At 46.3% G+C, this 16,539-nt stretch overlaps 1 protein-coding gene across 2 annotated transcripts in view; it reads right to left on the bottom strand.

The window, feature by feature from the left end:
• rnf103 (ring finger protein 103) overlaps positions 1-16,539 on the bottom strand; it is a 75,910-nt gene that overhangs the window by 29,373 nt on the left and 29,998 nt on the right. The window contains exon 1 of one of the 2 annotated variants that reach the window (XM_038793292.1): positions 2,996-3,134. The exons of the other annotated variant lie outside the window; for it this stretch is intronic. Coding sequence (XP_038649220.1) covers positions 2,996-3,040 — 45 coding nt within the window. The 5' untranslated portion in view covers positions 3,041-3,134. Of the gene's footprint in view, positions 1-2,995; positions 3,135-16,539 lie in introns of those variants that run through there. 2 annotated transcript variants of the gene reach the window in all.

The following is a 16,539-nucleotide window of genomic DNA, read 5'->3' as shown; positions in this document are numbered from 1 at the left end:
ATCTATAAGATGCACTGCAGCCAAGCCTCCTTCAAAATCACCTTCCAAAACTGCAACCTCTGCCACCTCGAAGAATAATGGCAACAGATGCATGAGGATACCACGACCTACAAGTTTCCTCCAAGTTGCGCACCATCCTGACTTTCCTTCAGTGTCATTGGGTCAAAGTCCTGCAACTTCCTTCCTAACAGCACTATTAGGTGTACCAACACCACATGAACTGGAGCTGTTTAAGAAGGCGGCTCACCACAACCTCCTCAAAGGCCAGTTAGAGACGGTGGACAATAACTAAAAATATATAAATTAAACCAGTCAACACTGGGTTTTATAATTCAAATAGGAATTAAATAACACCGAAACTGTTGTCAGTAGAGCTGCAAATACAGTTTTAGGTTACAATCAAAACTATAATACTCGGGCGGCATGGTGGCACAGTGGTTAGCACTGCTGCCTACGGCGCCGAGTTCAATCCCAGGCCCACTGTCTGCGTTTGCACATTCTCCCCATGTATGCATGGGTTTTACCCCCACAACCCAAAGATTGTGCAGGGTAGGTAGATTGGGCAAGCTAAAGTACCCCTTAATTTGAAAAGAAATGATTGGGTACTCTAATTTTGTTTAAAACGCAATTCTCATGGACGACTAACAGCTGTTATTTCTGCAAAATATAATGACCAGCGATTTAGACATGTCAATGGTTTTTGATGCTATCACTATCTTTCCCCCATGGTCAGGCCATAGAATCAATAATCAAAGATATAGGGAAGGGAAATAAATCACTGAATAATGAATCAGAGGGTTATTTGTTATTCTAATACATTCGTAACATACAGTAAGACATTTAGCAGTGTGAGGGGCATCCTTCATCCAGATAGTTTGTTTTTCCGTATTTTCTTAATTGGCCAGGGTTTTAAAATCTGTTTTTCACCCCTCCCAGGTTATAAGGCTCCAGGCAAGTAGGGCGTGTCTGTATCATGATGCACAAGGCATCACAACTATATGGGACAGAGAACTCTAAAAATCCACTCTGCATAAACAACATGCGCTAAACTGCACTCAAATCATATTCCTCATTTATTTCTGCACTCGTCATATTCCCAATGGCCGGCAAAATCCCTACAGTAGCTAATTTAAAATCTTCATCCTTTGTACAAGTTCTGCTATGGCCTGAGGTCTCTTTCACTCTGCAGACTCCTCTGGCAACACATACTGTACTATCCCGAAAGATGTGCTTGTTAGGTGAATTGGACATTCTGAATTCTCCCCCAGTGTACCCCAACAGGCGCCGGAGTGTGGCAACTAGGGGATTTTCATAGCAACTTATTTGCAGTGTTATTGTAAGCCTACCTGTGACACTAATAAAGATTATTAGAAGATCATTATTATAGCTTGTGCCCTCTGGTTCAATTATTCCCTTTCTGTGACAATGCTGCTACAGAATGCCTACACTCTGGTGTAAACCACAGTTGCAGCACTCCAGGGAAGAATTCATTCAACTTCTGAAATGTTCAATTACACAGCAAGACACTGTTTAAATCCAAGTATTTCATTCCTTTGTGTGTAATCCTGGACAGTGACTCAGCTACTCTGAGAGAAACAAAGCTGACACAAATTTAGTTCTCATCTGCTGGATAGCTTGCAGTAATTTGCTCTCTCAAACCAGAATAGCTGAACTGGAGCCAAATTTAGTGCCTGGAGACAAATATAGTGCCCTCCAACCATTAAGGATTGTATCAACTAGCTCAACACAGATCTTGTGACATTCCTGGTTTGTATTCTTCACTCTATCCTTACAGTCAGAATTAATATTTGTACACCTTATTTCACAACCTCAGGACTTCTAAAGGTGACCTACATCCAATTTTAAGTGTAATCATTATTGTGATGTAGAAAATATGGCAACCAATTTGAGTACAAGGCCATAGTAGTTGCAATCTGATGCATTAAGGACAAGATAATTTGTGTTAGGGGCACAGATTGGGCAATACATATTGGGCATAACACTGGGTAGATCTCCCTTAATATTTATTTGAAGAATTTCATGGAATCTTTAACACCCACCAATCTGGCCAGCAGAGATTTTGCAACACTGGATCCATAATATTCTGACTCAATGATGACATGTTAAATGCCCAAAAAGATTAAAAACATGACCAGGCTTGCAGCAAAGTTTGTATTGATATGGAGCCCATAAAGTAAACTACCCCAGGCGCATTAACACACAAAATGTGATATTGGGTCACATATGGGGTTATTAGTACAGATGGACATAACCTTGGTTAAAGAGGGGAAATAAAGAGTGGAGAGATTTGAGGCAAGCAATCTGATACAGGTAGATAGTGGAGGAATCAAGAGACAATGCTGAGGTAGGGTTGGATGTCATCTGTGTACATGTGGAAACTGACACTGGGTTTGTTGGCAAGGGCCAGCATGTCGATGAGAGAGGGGGAGGGAAGAGGTGGAAAAAATCTTGCACCGATGGACCTGGATCAGTCCATGGCAAAGCAGTGCACTGAGGGCCTGAAGCAATGGAGCAAGTATGCTTGCCAACTCAACCAAACTCGCTGACTGCCCGGCCTTGTTACGTCACCCGACTGGCAGCTGGATTACCCACTCATACACAGGCTGGGGCTCCATAGGGCCAATAAGCAGCGGGAGGCGGGACCTCCACCTCTTCTCCCCCCACCCTACCAACCACAAAGTTAGGTTTACACGGCGTCAACAACACCCAGTGCAGGAGACCAACGAGAGAGAGAGTTAGTGAGTGAGTGAAAGGTGGAATCGCCGTTTGGAAAGTCGGATTTAAAACCGAAACCGGGAGGGGGAAACCGTAAAAAGACACTTTTTCTGTGCTGCTGTTCCTCGCTCAGCGCAACTATCCTGACAAGCTGATAATGTTACTCAATTTGGATGAACGATGCGTGGCAATCAGTATTTCAAATATACACAGATTATAGATATACACATGAAATAAAATACTGCTTTTATATAAATACCAGATCCTTGGCTGGCCGCTCCTGCGATTTACCGAACAACCCCATGTCGCCGAGGCTGGAAGCTGATTCTGGCCCCGCCTCTCGCGCGAGACACTTTCCGCTCTCGGTGACGTCAGCTGCCCGCTGCTTTCTGCTCAGCCGCCACAGGAGGCGCTGTGGCGGAAGAGCCCAACAACAACTGAGATTCCTGTCACACCTTTCACCCTGTATCAGGAGGAGGCTCCACCCTCCCTTCTCTTCACTCTATTACAAACTGAGTAGCGTAGACATACGTCACAATAACTGTGATGATGCAGGATGACCATTGGTTCAGGCAGGCACAATATTAGATTGTCGCCTCTAAATGTGTAATAAACATCCCATGGCCCTACACTGGGACTTTAGGAAACAAAATAGGACACCGCAGGGAGGAGGTATTAGGACAGGCCCACTAAAGTTAAGAAGGGTCTGAAAGGAGAAAAGCGAGATAGAAAGATACAGAGGGGTGTGAGGATGGAATGGGTGGGCGGTACAGTAGCACAGTGTTTAGCACTGTTGCTTCACAGCTCCAGGGTCCCAGGTTCGATTCCCGGCCTGGGTCTGTGCAGAGTCTGCACGTTCTCCCCGTGTCTGCGTGGGTTTACATTGAATACATAGAACATACAGTGCAGAAGGAGGCCATTTCATAAGAACATTTCGCCCATCAAGGGCCTGGTATGTACAAAGTGAATGTGGGACTGCTTAACTTAACAACTAGGAGTAGACCATCTGGCCTATCGAGCCTGCTCTGCCATTCAATAAGATCATGGCTGATCTTTTGTGGACTCGGCTCCACTTACCCGCCCGCTCACTGTATCCTTTTATTCCTTTACTGTTCAAAAATCTATCTATCGTTGCCTTTAAAACATTCAATGAAGTTGCCTCAACTGCTTCACTGGGCAGGGAATTCCACAGCTTCACAACCCTTTTGGTGAAGAAGTTCCTCCTCAACTCAGTCCTAAATATGCTCCCCCTTTTTTGAGATTATGCCCCCTAATTCTAGTTTCACCTCCCTGCTTCTATCCTGTCTATTCCCTTCATAATTTTACATATTTCTATAAGATCCCACCCTCATTCTTCTAAATTCCGATGAGTATCGTCCTAGTCGACTCAGTCTCTTATAAGCTAATTCTCTCAACTCCGGAATAAGTAGAGTGCCGCCCACAGTGATATAAGAAGCTACATAAGAACAGTTGGCTGTTGGTCAAATATATGTTAAGAACTAGAATTGGTGATAGCTCCATGTCTGTACCCTTTACTATATTAATTACTTGTAACTAGATACAAATATATAGGGCGCGATTTAACCAAAACGTTTCTAAGTGTAGTAGCGAGCGGGAACTGCCGCGAGCGTCCTGACACTCAACCCAGCAAGGCCTTCACTGCGATAAAATGTTAATCGGTCCACGTAACAAGGCCGTAAATCATGGTCCTGCTGGCTGATTCACCGGGACCGCACTCGCCAGCCCCCACTAAAAGGGAGAGCAGCACTTAAACCGTTCCTGCACAGCCAACCCCATTCAGCTTATGCCGCCAAGATGATCAGCCCCACGATTCGGTGATGCCGACCTGGGAAGGCTATTGGAAATAGGCGAGGCCAGATGGGATGTCCTGTTCCCCGAGAGTCTCGGAGGGTCAGCCACAGGGTAGCCAGTGCTGTCTGGGACAAGTGGCAGCGGCAGTCAGCTTGGGGAGGGTGACTACGAGGACCGATACCTCGTGCCGCAAGAAGGTCAGCTGCCTCCACCGGGCCGCTCGAGTGAGTTTGCACCAGACGCTTGACACCCCTCTCCCCAAAGAGAATGCGCCAGGCAAAGCCCCGCCCAACACTGTTCAGTAACCCGGCCCACCCATGTCCAGCAGTGCCGACCATGCCACTCATTTGCCACCCCTCATAATTCCCACCCCCCTATATGGCCCAACTCCCCATTCCCCCAATCGGTCCCCTCCTCCAAGCCCCAAACAGCTCCCCCACCCCCCGCGATGAACCATACATGCGGCTAACGATGCCCCCTTTGTGTCCCTGAAGGATAAATTGGCTCACAACCAAAGGGAGAGGACACAGGGAGTGGTGGGGTGCCGGACATCAGAGTCCTCACCCGGTATAAGGAATGGGCTCTGGGGCAGGTAGCCAAGGACAGAGCAGTGACCACCATAGCAGTCAGCGGCGCGTGGAGCAGAGGTTTTTTATTTTTCTTTATAAATGTTTTTTATTGGGTTTTTGAACAAAGTATATTTACCGTTATGAACAGAGAATAAGATATATATATATATAGAAGAGAAGGGCACAAACATACCAAAAAAATAAATAAATAAATAACTAGTAAGGTATTATGCACCAGTTCAACAGCAGCAACTCTGTACAATTGGCAATATCATTTATAACACATAAGTAGGCATCTGTTTGTAGGGGGGGGGGGGGGGGGGGGGGGGACTGGGGGGTTAGATATACATCTGGGTGCCGGAGAAACAATTACAGGGGGCAATACACGAATGGGTCTGGTGTTGGTGTTGTCACTTGCTTCTCCCGGACGGATTTCGCTACCGCTGTCATCTTGCGTTCACCTCTGCTTCAGCCATTCAACCCATCTTTCGCCTGGATTTTCCTTGCTCTCTGTTCCTGTAGATGCCAAGTTTGTTATTGTTTCCTGTGCCCTCCTTCCGGCTATCATTCCCCGGTCTTCCGCCCACCTCTCTGGTACTCCTTTATAGTTCCCTGTCTCTTCACTCTTCCTCCCCCCCCCTTCTGCCCCCTTTCCCCCTCCCCCACTCCTGTGTTTCGCCTTTCTTTCCTCTTAGGTTTAGCTGCCCCCCACCCCTCCCCCAGTCTATCCCTCCCTCTCATGCCTTGGTTACTTTCCCCTGATTCTTGGCTACCTGGCTATTCTTCTGCTTGTTTGTTGGCCACAAACAGGTCTCGGAACAATTGCATGACTGGTTCCCACCTTCTGTGGAAGCCATCCTCTGACCCTCGGATGGCGAATTAGATTTTCTCCATTTGGAGAGATTCTGAGAGGTCAGACAGCCAGTCTGCAGCTTTGGGTGGTGCTGCTGACCGTCAGCCAAACACGATTCTACGGTGGACGATCAGGGAGCCAAAGGCAAGGGTATCCACCCTCCTCCCCAGGAATAGATCTGGCTGGTCTGATACCCGAAGACTGCCACTTTCGGGCATGGCTCCACCCTCATCCCCACCACTTTGGACATAGCCTCGAAGAAGGCTGTCCAGTACCCCGCAAGTCTGGGGCAAGACCAGAATATGTGGGCATGGTTGGCCGGGCCTCCTTGGCACCGTTCACACCTATCCTCCACCTCCGGGAAGAACCTACTCATACGGGTACTTGTTAAGTGGGCTCTATGTACCACTTTTAGCTGCGTCAGGCTGAGCCTTGCGCATGTGTAGGTGGAGTTGACTCTATGCAGTGCTTCGCTCCAGAGTCACCACCCTATTTCAATCCTCAGGTCTTCCTCCCATTTCTTTCTTGTTGCGTCCAGTATGGTGTCGGCCCTTTCTACCAGTCGGTCATACATGTCGCTACAGTTCCCTTTATCTAGGATGCTTGCGTCCAGTAACTCTTCCAGTAATGTCTGTCTTGGCGGTTGTGGGTACGTCCTGGTCTCCTTTCGTAGGAAGTTTTTGAGTTGTAGGTACCTTAGCTTGTTCCCCCTGGCTAGCTGGAATTTCTCTGTCAGTTCGTCCAGTGTTGCTGACTGTCGGTGTCACTCCGTCCTGTCCCCACTTTTTGAAGGTGTCATTAGTCAGCAGTGGTGTGAACCTATGGTCGTTGCAGGTGGGAGCTTTGTTTGACATTTTGGTCAGGCTAAATTGCTGCCGGAGTTGGTTCCAGGACTGGAGAGTGCGTGGAGCAGAGGTGAGGATCCACTGGCCCCTAGACACAGACTGACGTCTCCCAGTCTCAGGTGGGCATTTCCAGATCACTGGGGGATGTGTCCCAGTCTCAGGTGGGCATTGCCAGGGTGCTCCAGAGCATGACACAGTCACGGAGGAGCATCGCCGAGGGTGTCAACACTATGCGGTGAACATTGGGTAGCTACCAGTTTTGGCAGAGCCATTTGACGTAAGGCCAACCAGGGCTTGATCCAGCTGCTTCTCTGTCCCGAGGTGAACAGTAGGGCCCTGTGGGCACTGACTGGGAGGAGGGGGCACGGTGTGTCAACCCAGAGCCATCCTACAGAGTGGCACCAGCAGCCACCAGTTCCCCCGGGTTCCAGCCCCTGACAATGGCACGTCTTGTAGTCAGCACCAGGTATATTGAGGTGGAGCAGGGCATATGCTGCCAGAAAATGCACCGGGGCCCTCCAATCCCAGTGGACGCCGGCAAGGGGCATCGAAGAACGTGGTAAGAAGCAGGTTTCCTCTGCCTCTGATGTGCATCATGGAGACACATGGAGATACAGCACAGAAGGGTAAGCACATCGAGGATCACTGGGTGCCCGGTGGGGGAGGAGGGTGTGCATGGGGAGGGATTGAATTTTGTTTATTGTCACGTGTACCAAGGTACAGTGAAAAGTACTTTTCTGTGAGCATAAATAACAATAATAATCGCTTATTGTCACAAGTAGGCTTCAATGAAGTTACTGTGAAAAGCCCCTAGTCGCCACATTCCAGCGTGTTTGGGGAAGCCAGTATGGGAATTGAACCCGCGCTGCTGCATTGTTCTGCATTACAAGCCAGCTGTTTAGCCCACTGTGCTAAACCAGCTCCGAAAGCATACAGATGTGTAGTGTTCATGAGGTCAGTTCATAAAAGGGTCGTTTAGGGGTCTGGTAACAGCGGGAAAATAAGCTGCTTTTGAGTCTGTTCATGTGTGTTCTCAGACTTTTGTATCTCCTGCCCGATGGAAGAAGTTGGAAGAGTGAGTAAGCCAGGTGGTCTTTGATTATGCTGCCTGCTTTTCCAGGCAGCGGGAGGTGTAAATAGAGTCAATGGATGGGAGGTTTCTGTGATGGACTGGGTTGTGTTCACGACTCTCTGAAGTTTCTTACTGTCTTGGGGCAAACAGTTGCCATACCAGGCTGTGATGCAGCCCGATAGGATGCTTTCTGTGGTGTATCTGTAAAAGTTGGTAAGAGTTAATGTGGACATGCCGAACTTCCTTAGTTTCCTGAGGAAGTATAGGCACTGTTGTGCTTTCTTGGTGGTAGCTTCGGCGTGGATGGACCAGGATAGATTTTTGGTGATGTGCACCCCTAGGAATTTGAAACTGCTAACCATCTCCACCTCGGCCCCGTTGATGCTGACAGGGGTGTGTACAGTACTTTGCTTCCTGAAGTCAATGACTAGCTCTTTAGTTTTGCTGGCATTGAGGGAGAGATTATTGTCATTACGCCACTCCACTAGGTTTTCTATCTCCCTCCTGTATTCTGACTCGTTATTCGAGATCCGGCCCATTGTGGTTGTATCGTCAGCAAACTTCTAGATGGAGTTGGAGCCAAATTTTGCTATGCAGTCGTATGTGTACAGGGATTATAGTAGGGGGCTAAGTACGCAGCCTTGTGGGGCCCTGGTATTGAGGACTATTGTGGCGGAGGTGTTGTTTATTCTTACTGATTGTGCTCTGCAGGTCAGAAAGTCGAGGATTCAGTTGCAAAGTGAAGAGCCAAGTCCTAGGTTTTGGAGCTTTGACGTTTGTCGTGATGAGCCAAACATGTGATTGGAAACTCATCACGAATTGTGAATAGACCGATTTAGACGAACAGCTTTGTCATGGGGACGGTGCAGTCAGTAGTTAGGGAACAGAACCTGAAACAATGGCGTTAGCCGTCCCGATATTGATTAGGAGGTGCAATATGGCATAGCAGTTTTCATATATTTAAACCATACCGACTTGCCACTGCCTCAATATTATGATTCTAGAATGATACAGCAGAGGATGCCTTTGGCCCTTTCTGCCTGTGCTTTTTCTTTGAAAAAATTATCCATTCAGTTTCACTCTTCCCCTTAGTCTTATAATGTTTCCCCTTGGGCTCAGCACCTCCCTCTGGGAGCAATTAGAGATAGGCAATAAAATTGATGTCCTAGCTAGCGACATCCATGTCCGGTGAAAGAAAAAATTCCCCATTGAAAGTTTTAAAAAACATTTTAAAATAAATTTAGAATACCAATTTTTTCCAAATAAAGGCCAATTTAGCGTGGCCAATCTACCTACCCGGCACATCTTTGGGTTGTGGGGGCGAAACCCATGCAGACACGGGGAGAATGTGAAAACTCCACATGAACAGGCACCCAGAGCCGGGATCGAACTTGGGATCCCCAGCGCCGTGAGTCTGCAAAAACGTCTCCTTTGAAAGTTAAGGTGAATCTGTTTCCACCACCCTTCACTATTCCAGTTCATTGCGCTTCACCAAGTAATTATTTTCCCTCATGTCACTTTTGCTAATTATCTTCAATCTTTGTCCTCTGGTTATTTATTCTTCTGCCAGTTTCTCTTTACTACCCTTAGTACTACCCTCTGCTACACTTAGTAATCTTAAATAGCTCACAATAAGTATTTGATGGCAAAAAAAATGTAGTGTTGCAGGGAAAGGGCTGGGAAGTGGGACTTGGGTTAAATTCCCTTGTGTGATTGTGTGGAGTTTGCATTTTCTCTCGGTGCTCCGGTTTCCTCCCACAGTCCAAGGATGTGCAGGTCAGGTGGATTGACTGTTCTAAATTGTCCCTTGGTGGCCAAAGGTTGGGGAGGGTGTTATGGGGTTTTGGGGATAGGGAAGGGGAGTGGGGTGCTCTTTCAGAGGGTTGGTGTAGGTTGGATGGGCTAAATGGCCTCTTTCTGCACTGTGGGGATTCTATGATTCTACATTTGCTCTTACAGAGAGCCACCATAGATATGCTGGGTCAAGTGGCCTCCTTCTATGGTACTGAGTATCTTGAGTGCTGTCAGAGCTGCACATATCTAGGCAAAAAAAAACCTCCTCCAGCAGTCCCAAGCATCACAGATGCCAGTCTTCAGCCAATTTTGATTGATTTGATTTATTGTCACATGTACCGAAGTACAGTGAAAAGTATTTTTCTGCGGCTGAGGGAACATACACAGTAGACAAAGAGAATAATCAACAGAGAACATTGATAAATGGTACATCGACAAAGAGTGATTGGTTACAGTGCGGAACCAGGGGCCAAACAAAGTAAATACATAAACAAAGCAGCATAGAGCGTTGTGAATAGTGTTCTTACAGGGAACAGATTAGTCCGAGGGGTAGTCGTTGAGGAGTCTTGTAGCTGTGAAGAAGAAGCTGTTCCTATGTCTGCGTGTGTGGGTCTTCAGACTTCTGGCTGTTGGAAGGGTCTGGAAGAAGGCAATGCTTGGTTGGGAGGGGGCTCTGATAATGCTATCTGTCTTCCTGAGGCAGCGAGAGGTGTATACAGAATCAATGTGGGAGTGGCAAGCTTGTGTGATGCGTTGGGCTGAGTTCACCACACTGCAGCTTCTTGCTATCTTGGACCAAGCAGTTGCCATACCAGGCTGTGATGCAGTTGGATAGGACACTCTCTATCGCACATCTATAGAATTTGAGAGAGTCGATGCAGACATGCCAAATTTCTTTAGCTTCTGTGGGAAGTAGAGACGTTGTTGAGCTTTCTTGACTGTTGTATCAATCAGTCCAGGACAGACTTGGTGACGGTGACCCCCCAGGAACCTAAAACTATCGACCATCTCCATTTCGGAGCCATTGATACAGACGGGAATGTCTGTCATGCTATGCTTCCTGAAGTTGATAATCAGTTTCCGACATTTAGACAGAGGTTGTTTTCGGTACACCATTCAACCAAGTGATTTAATCTCCCTCCTGTAGTCTGATTCGTCGTTTGAGATACGGCCCACCACAGTCGTATCATCCGCAAACTTCTAGATTGAGTTGGAGTTAAATTTTGCCACACAGCCATGTGTATATAGGGAGTACAGTAGATGACTGAGCTCACATCCTTGTGGGGCCCTGGTGTTGAGCACTATTGTGGAGAAGATGCTGTTGCCTATCCTGACAGATTGCGGTCTGTTGGTGAAGAAGTCAAGGATCCAGCTGCACAGGGAGGGGTCAAGTCCAAAGTTGCAGAGTTTGGTTATTAGTCTTGTCGGGATAATGGTATTGAAGGCAGATCTGTAGTCGATGAACAGCAGTCTTACATAGGTGCCTTGTTGTCGAGGTGTTCGAGTGTTGATTGTAGAGCCAGCGAGATAGCATTTGCTATGGACCGGTTGCGGTGAGAGGCAAACTGCAGTGGATCGAGACCATCTGGGAGGCTGGCAGTGATCTGTCTCATGACTAGCTGCTCAAAGTATTTCATGATAACAGACATCACGGCCACTGGTCGGTAGTCATTGAGGCAGGCTACCTTGTTCTTCTTTGGTACTGGTATTATGGTGGTCACTTTGAAGGAGGTGGGGACCTCAGAGTGGAGGAGTTAAATATCTGCGAATACACTGGTCTGCGCAGGCTCTGAGTGCTTGCCCAGGGACTCCGTTGGGGCCCGTCGCTTTCCGTGGATTCACTTTCAAGAAGACAGCTCTTACCTCTGAGGCTGTAATAATGGGTATGGGTGTGTCCAGGGCTGTTGGGGCGGGTGGCACTGATGCATTGGCTGACTGCTCAAAGGGGGCATAGAACTTGTTCACATCATCGGGTAGGGATGCTCCAGCCCGATATTCCACCTGGCCTTGCTTTGTAGCTTGTGATCTTGTGTAGGCCCTGCCATAGTCATCGTGGGTTAGTGTCATTTGCCTGGGACTCTAGTTTGATGCGGTATTGTCTTTTTGCAACCCTGATGGCTTTCCGTACGTCGTACTAGATTTCTTATATAGGTCAGGGTCATCAGGCTTGAACGCCTGTCCGGAACTTCAGCAGGGAGTGACCCTTTGGTTGAGCCAGGGTTTCTGATTGGGGAACACCCGTATTGTTTTCTTTGGTACACAGTCCTTGACACACTTACGAACGAAGTCTGTGACAGTGGTTGTGTACTCGTCCAGGTTAGCTGCCGCAGCCTTGAATATGGGCCAGTCCACAGTCTGCAAGCAGTTGCGGAGGATGTCCTCAGATTCCTCGGACCAGCACTGCACGTGTTTTTTTGATTGGCTGAGCACGCTCGAGTTGCTGTTTGTAAGCTGGAAGTAGGAATACCGACTTGTGGTCGGATTTGCCAAAGTGTGATTGCAGAACGGAGCGGTAGGCACCTTTGATGCTCATGTAGCAGTGGTCCAGAGTGTTGGCACCTCTGGTGGGGCAGGAGATATGTTGACGGAGTTTGGATAGGACCTTCCTGAGGTTGGCCTGGTTGAAGTCTCCAGCTACGATTGTCAGGGCTTCGGAGTGATTTGTTTCTTGGTTGTTGATGGTGGTATGTAGTTCGTCAAGTCAATTCAACTCACTCCACGTGTTATGAAGAAATGGGTGTAGGTAATGCATACTACACAGGTTATGGGCCCCAACAATATTATGGGCGGCACAGTAGCAGTGGTTAGCACTGTTGCTTCACAGCTGCAGGGTCGATTCCCGGCTTAGGCCACTAGGTGCAGAGTCTGCACGTTCTCCGTGTCAGGGTTTCCTCCTGGCGCTCAAGTTTCTTCACACAAGTCCCGAAAGATGTGTTTGTTAGGTGAATTGGACATTATGGCCACATTCCAGCGCCTGTTCGGGTATACGGAGGGAGAATTCCGAATTCTCAGCTGGTACGGGAATTGAACCCATAGGGGCATAAAGCAACCAACTTACAGGTGACAATGTACCAATTATCAAAATAACTTAGATAAATGATCTACTTACACTTATTCATTATGTTAGTTAAAATATAAACATTGACCAGGACAACTCACTTTGAATAGTACCATGGGATCTGTCCAGTCTCACCCTCCCCCCCACCACTACCTTCCTGAAAGTGCCGAGATTGGTTTCTTTATGCCTCTACAGCGTTCGGCTGTTAACACCTCATCTGGGCACATTGTTTGTTTTTTTGCTTAACCCATTTCCACTCCTTTTGGACTATGGGGCCGTTTGTCATTTGCATCCTATTGCAGACATTCACTTTGTGCTTCTTTGCCCATTCCCCTCTCCGCGTACTCACCCACTCCCTACTTTAATTTGCTCAGGGCCTGGAGTGGTCTCTCCTCCATTCTCGTGGAGGATTGTGGACTTGGATCAATCCTGTTTTTTTCTTTCCGTAGTTGCTGCCTGGCCTGTGGAATACCTACAGCATTTTTGGTTTTCATTTCAGAAATCCAGATCTGTAGTATTTTGCTCTTTTGAAATGGTCAGCAGGTACTCTATAGGCTGAATGGCCTCTCTCTCTCTACTGTACTATTCACACAGACACGGGGAGAATGTGCAAACTCCACAGACAGTGACCCAGAGCTGGGATTGAACCTGGGACCTCGGCGACGTGAGGCTGCAAGGTAAATGCAAGTTCTTTACTTGGTCCTTTGTTAAAACTTGAAATTCTGCTGTCTCCTCACAGAGCACAATAAAGAAAATACTAACAATGCAGGTTTTTTCCCCCCAATTGTAATACTATTTAGATGCATGACATTAGGTGACTTTGTTTCCATTTTTTAATGGTGATCAGACTAAGAACTTTCCAATTATAAAACCCTTGTAACTGTGAAACAAATATTTGTATGGGCTGAAGATTCAATAGTAAACAGACCGCTTCTTGCCAGCATAAGTGCAGCAACCCACACCTTCAAATATTTTCTGTAGTTTGTTGACAATCTAGGATTAGTGAACTAATATTGTTTTGCTGTTTTTCATCAGATTTTATTTTGCCATCATTCTTCTCTCAAACACACAATTCATTCACCTCGTCACTGTTTGCAGTGATGCTGCATGCAAAATGACTGGCGTGACAATACTTCAAAAGGAATGCTTTGTATGTGACTTGCTTTCAGACACTACTCTCTTTTTCGCTTTTCTAAAATGTACGGAATTATTCCACATGCATGTACATCCTCTGGTGACCCAAGTGACCCTTCTTCAATGAGCCTCACATTGATTGACGGTAGTCTACCTGACCACAGCTTGCATCATAACCAAGGCTAAACTTGCCTTCACTTCAAGGCAAAATATACTTTCCAACATGGTACTGAAGTGTTTTGGAAAAGGAACACTGGCTGACTTTTCCTCTTTTCTTGCCCAGGAGCACTACAGTAAAATATGGTGTCCTCCTGTAGCCCAGACTGAGATCAATTAAATGAATGCATACCAGGAATCAGACCCAAGACTTTCCGATTTGTATTATTCCATCCATTGCACACTGCAGAAAACGGACTACCCTGCTCCATATGGAGGAATTCAAGACAAGTTATTGTGCTATGTCAAAATTAGTTCCACCTTTACGTAATTGCATATTACAGACGTCTGTGCTTGAGTTAACACGGAGAAAGAATTGGCACCATGAACTATATTCCTAGCATCTGTACAACCCTTTATCACCCCTTGTTCAAGCTGGCAAAGTACATTTCTTGGGAAATTAATGCACTATCCCATTCATAATGCATTTACTAGGCCAATCATTTGATCCTAATAAGAAAAATTTCAGTAAATTTCAAATTTTGTTGGATAAGAGGGTGCATGTGGTGGGTTGGGTTGGGAGCAGCAGGGGATGGAGTTGAAAAGCAAGATAAATATCAAAGTTGAAGGGAGTGGTTTAGCTGATTGCAAGTTCACTGCAACATGTCCAGTTCAGAAATCTATTGTTTAGAAACACCAGTTGTCTGTAAATTCTTTTGAGCAGTACAGTACTTTGGGAGTAGAAACATGGAAGATATCACTGCTTTCTGCTTCAGGTAAATATATCAAAGCTACGTCCTGGTTCACACACTCAAAGATCGTCCTACAGTCCATAAAATTCCAAAATTCAGAAATGACGGTCCCTAGTGTAGCCACCTGGGGTGGCCACTGCCCAACACAAAATGGAAGATTGCAAGGAATGCAGGGAAAATGGACATGTTGTAAAGCAAACAGCTTGCAAAATGATTGTATATTGGGACGACTGCAGAAACCAGTTTTGACTGTTGCAGAAACCAGACAGCACTGTGAAAAGAAACCAGTTAACATACTAATGAGGCGATACCGGGCGATCCCCAGATACAATGGAAACAAGTTAAACACAGATCGATCCATTCTATGGAAGGCCAGACCCTTTGGAGCCAGAGAAGCCCAAAACAATAAGTCCCAAGAACCGCCCCAGCGACCGAGGAACTGCCCCATGATTGGGGAGTTCAAACAATCGATTGGGAAGAGAACCAAAAGGGGCGCGGATCCCCTGGGACCTATAAAAGAAAGGTCCCACACATGGTTCAGTCTCCTGATCCAGCCTTCGGACAGCAGCCACCAACAAGTAAGTGCCTCCCAACGACCGCTACCAGAGATAGGCACTCCTGACTCCCTTTTTAATTGATACCATGAAGTCTCCAGAGCAGAGCAAGAGGCCTTGTTCCCTGACCCAGCAGTTCCTTCGAGATAAGTATTAGTTGTTTAGCAGTAGGAGTAAGTTTAATCCTTTTAGCATGTGCATGGGTAGTTATTATAATTGTATTATAATAAACTCTAGTTGTTTGGACTTACTCATTGGTGTACGGTTTTATTGCTTTGAACTTCACCTTGAAGCTTGTGGCGGTGTCTTAACGGCACCTGGTGACTCCAGAGCTTAGAACAAGAAACAGAGCCAAATTGATTGTTCAGCACACTCCTCCAGAAGCAGCAACACTAGCTTTCTCTACTGGAAAAGTTATCGTGTAACAGATGAAAATGCTGGATCAAATAGTTCACCTAATTATTTCATTCCTTTTAAAACAATATATTCAAATTAAGTGGGAATATTAGATCACATTCAGGAAGGTGCTGCTTTATTTTGTCCTTTTCTCTCATGTACTTGTCTAGCTTCTTTTTATAATACAATAGTCAGATTCAATTAGGACCAGGGCAGTTCTGTCAATAGGTTGATACAGCTGGTTGACTGCAGTGAACAAGAAATTGAAACTGTTATTCATATAATCTTTGAAGAAAACACGGGCAAGGTCATTAACACATTCAGCTTTGCACCAGTAATATTGGATTGGCGTTCAATCAGATGGTTAACAAATGGCTTAGTTAAAGATGCTTATATAGTTTGAGAGAAAACATTCCAAAGGCTTCACATGAGCATTATCAAAATCTTTGATGGGGTAGACAATGTTAGGAAATATAGTCAAAATCTTAGTCAGAGGCAAGTTCTGAAATGTTGTAAAAGAGGGGTAGGATAGCAGAGATATTTCAGGTGGGAATTTCAGAGCTTACAGCCTTGGCAGCTGAAAGGACAACCACAAATGATGCAGTGGTTAAAAATAGATACGTGCACAAGGCTGGAATTGGAAAAGCACAAATATCTTGAGGGGGCTGTGGGGCTGCAGGAGATTCAGGATATAGGGAGTGCCGAGGAGGTATGCGAATAAGAATTTTAAAATTGAGGCATTGCCAGATCAGAAGCCAATACAAGTCAGCAAGCACGTGGGAATACAACTTGGGAAGTACACAGACAG

The sequence above is a fragment of the Scyliorhinus canicula genome, chromosome 3 (assembly GCF_902713615.1).
Source record: "Scyliorhinus canicula chromosome 3, sScyCan1.1, whole genome shotgun sequence".
Classification (NCBI taxonomy): Eukaryota; Metazoa; Chordata; class Chondrichthyes; order Carcharhiniformes; family Scyliorhinidae; genus Scyliorhinus; species Scyliorhinus canicula.
Note: the sequence above shows the minus strand (reverse complement) of the source record. Positions and strands in the feature narration are given on the sequence as shown.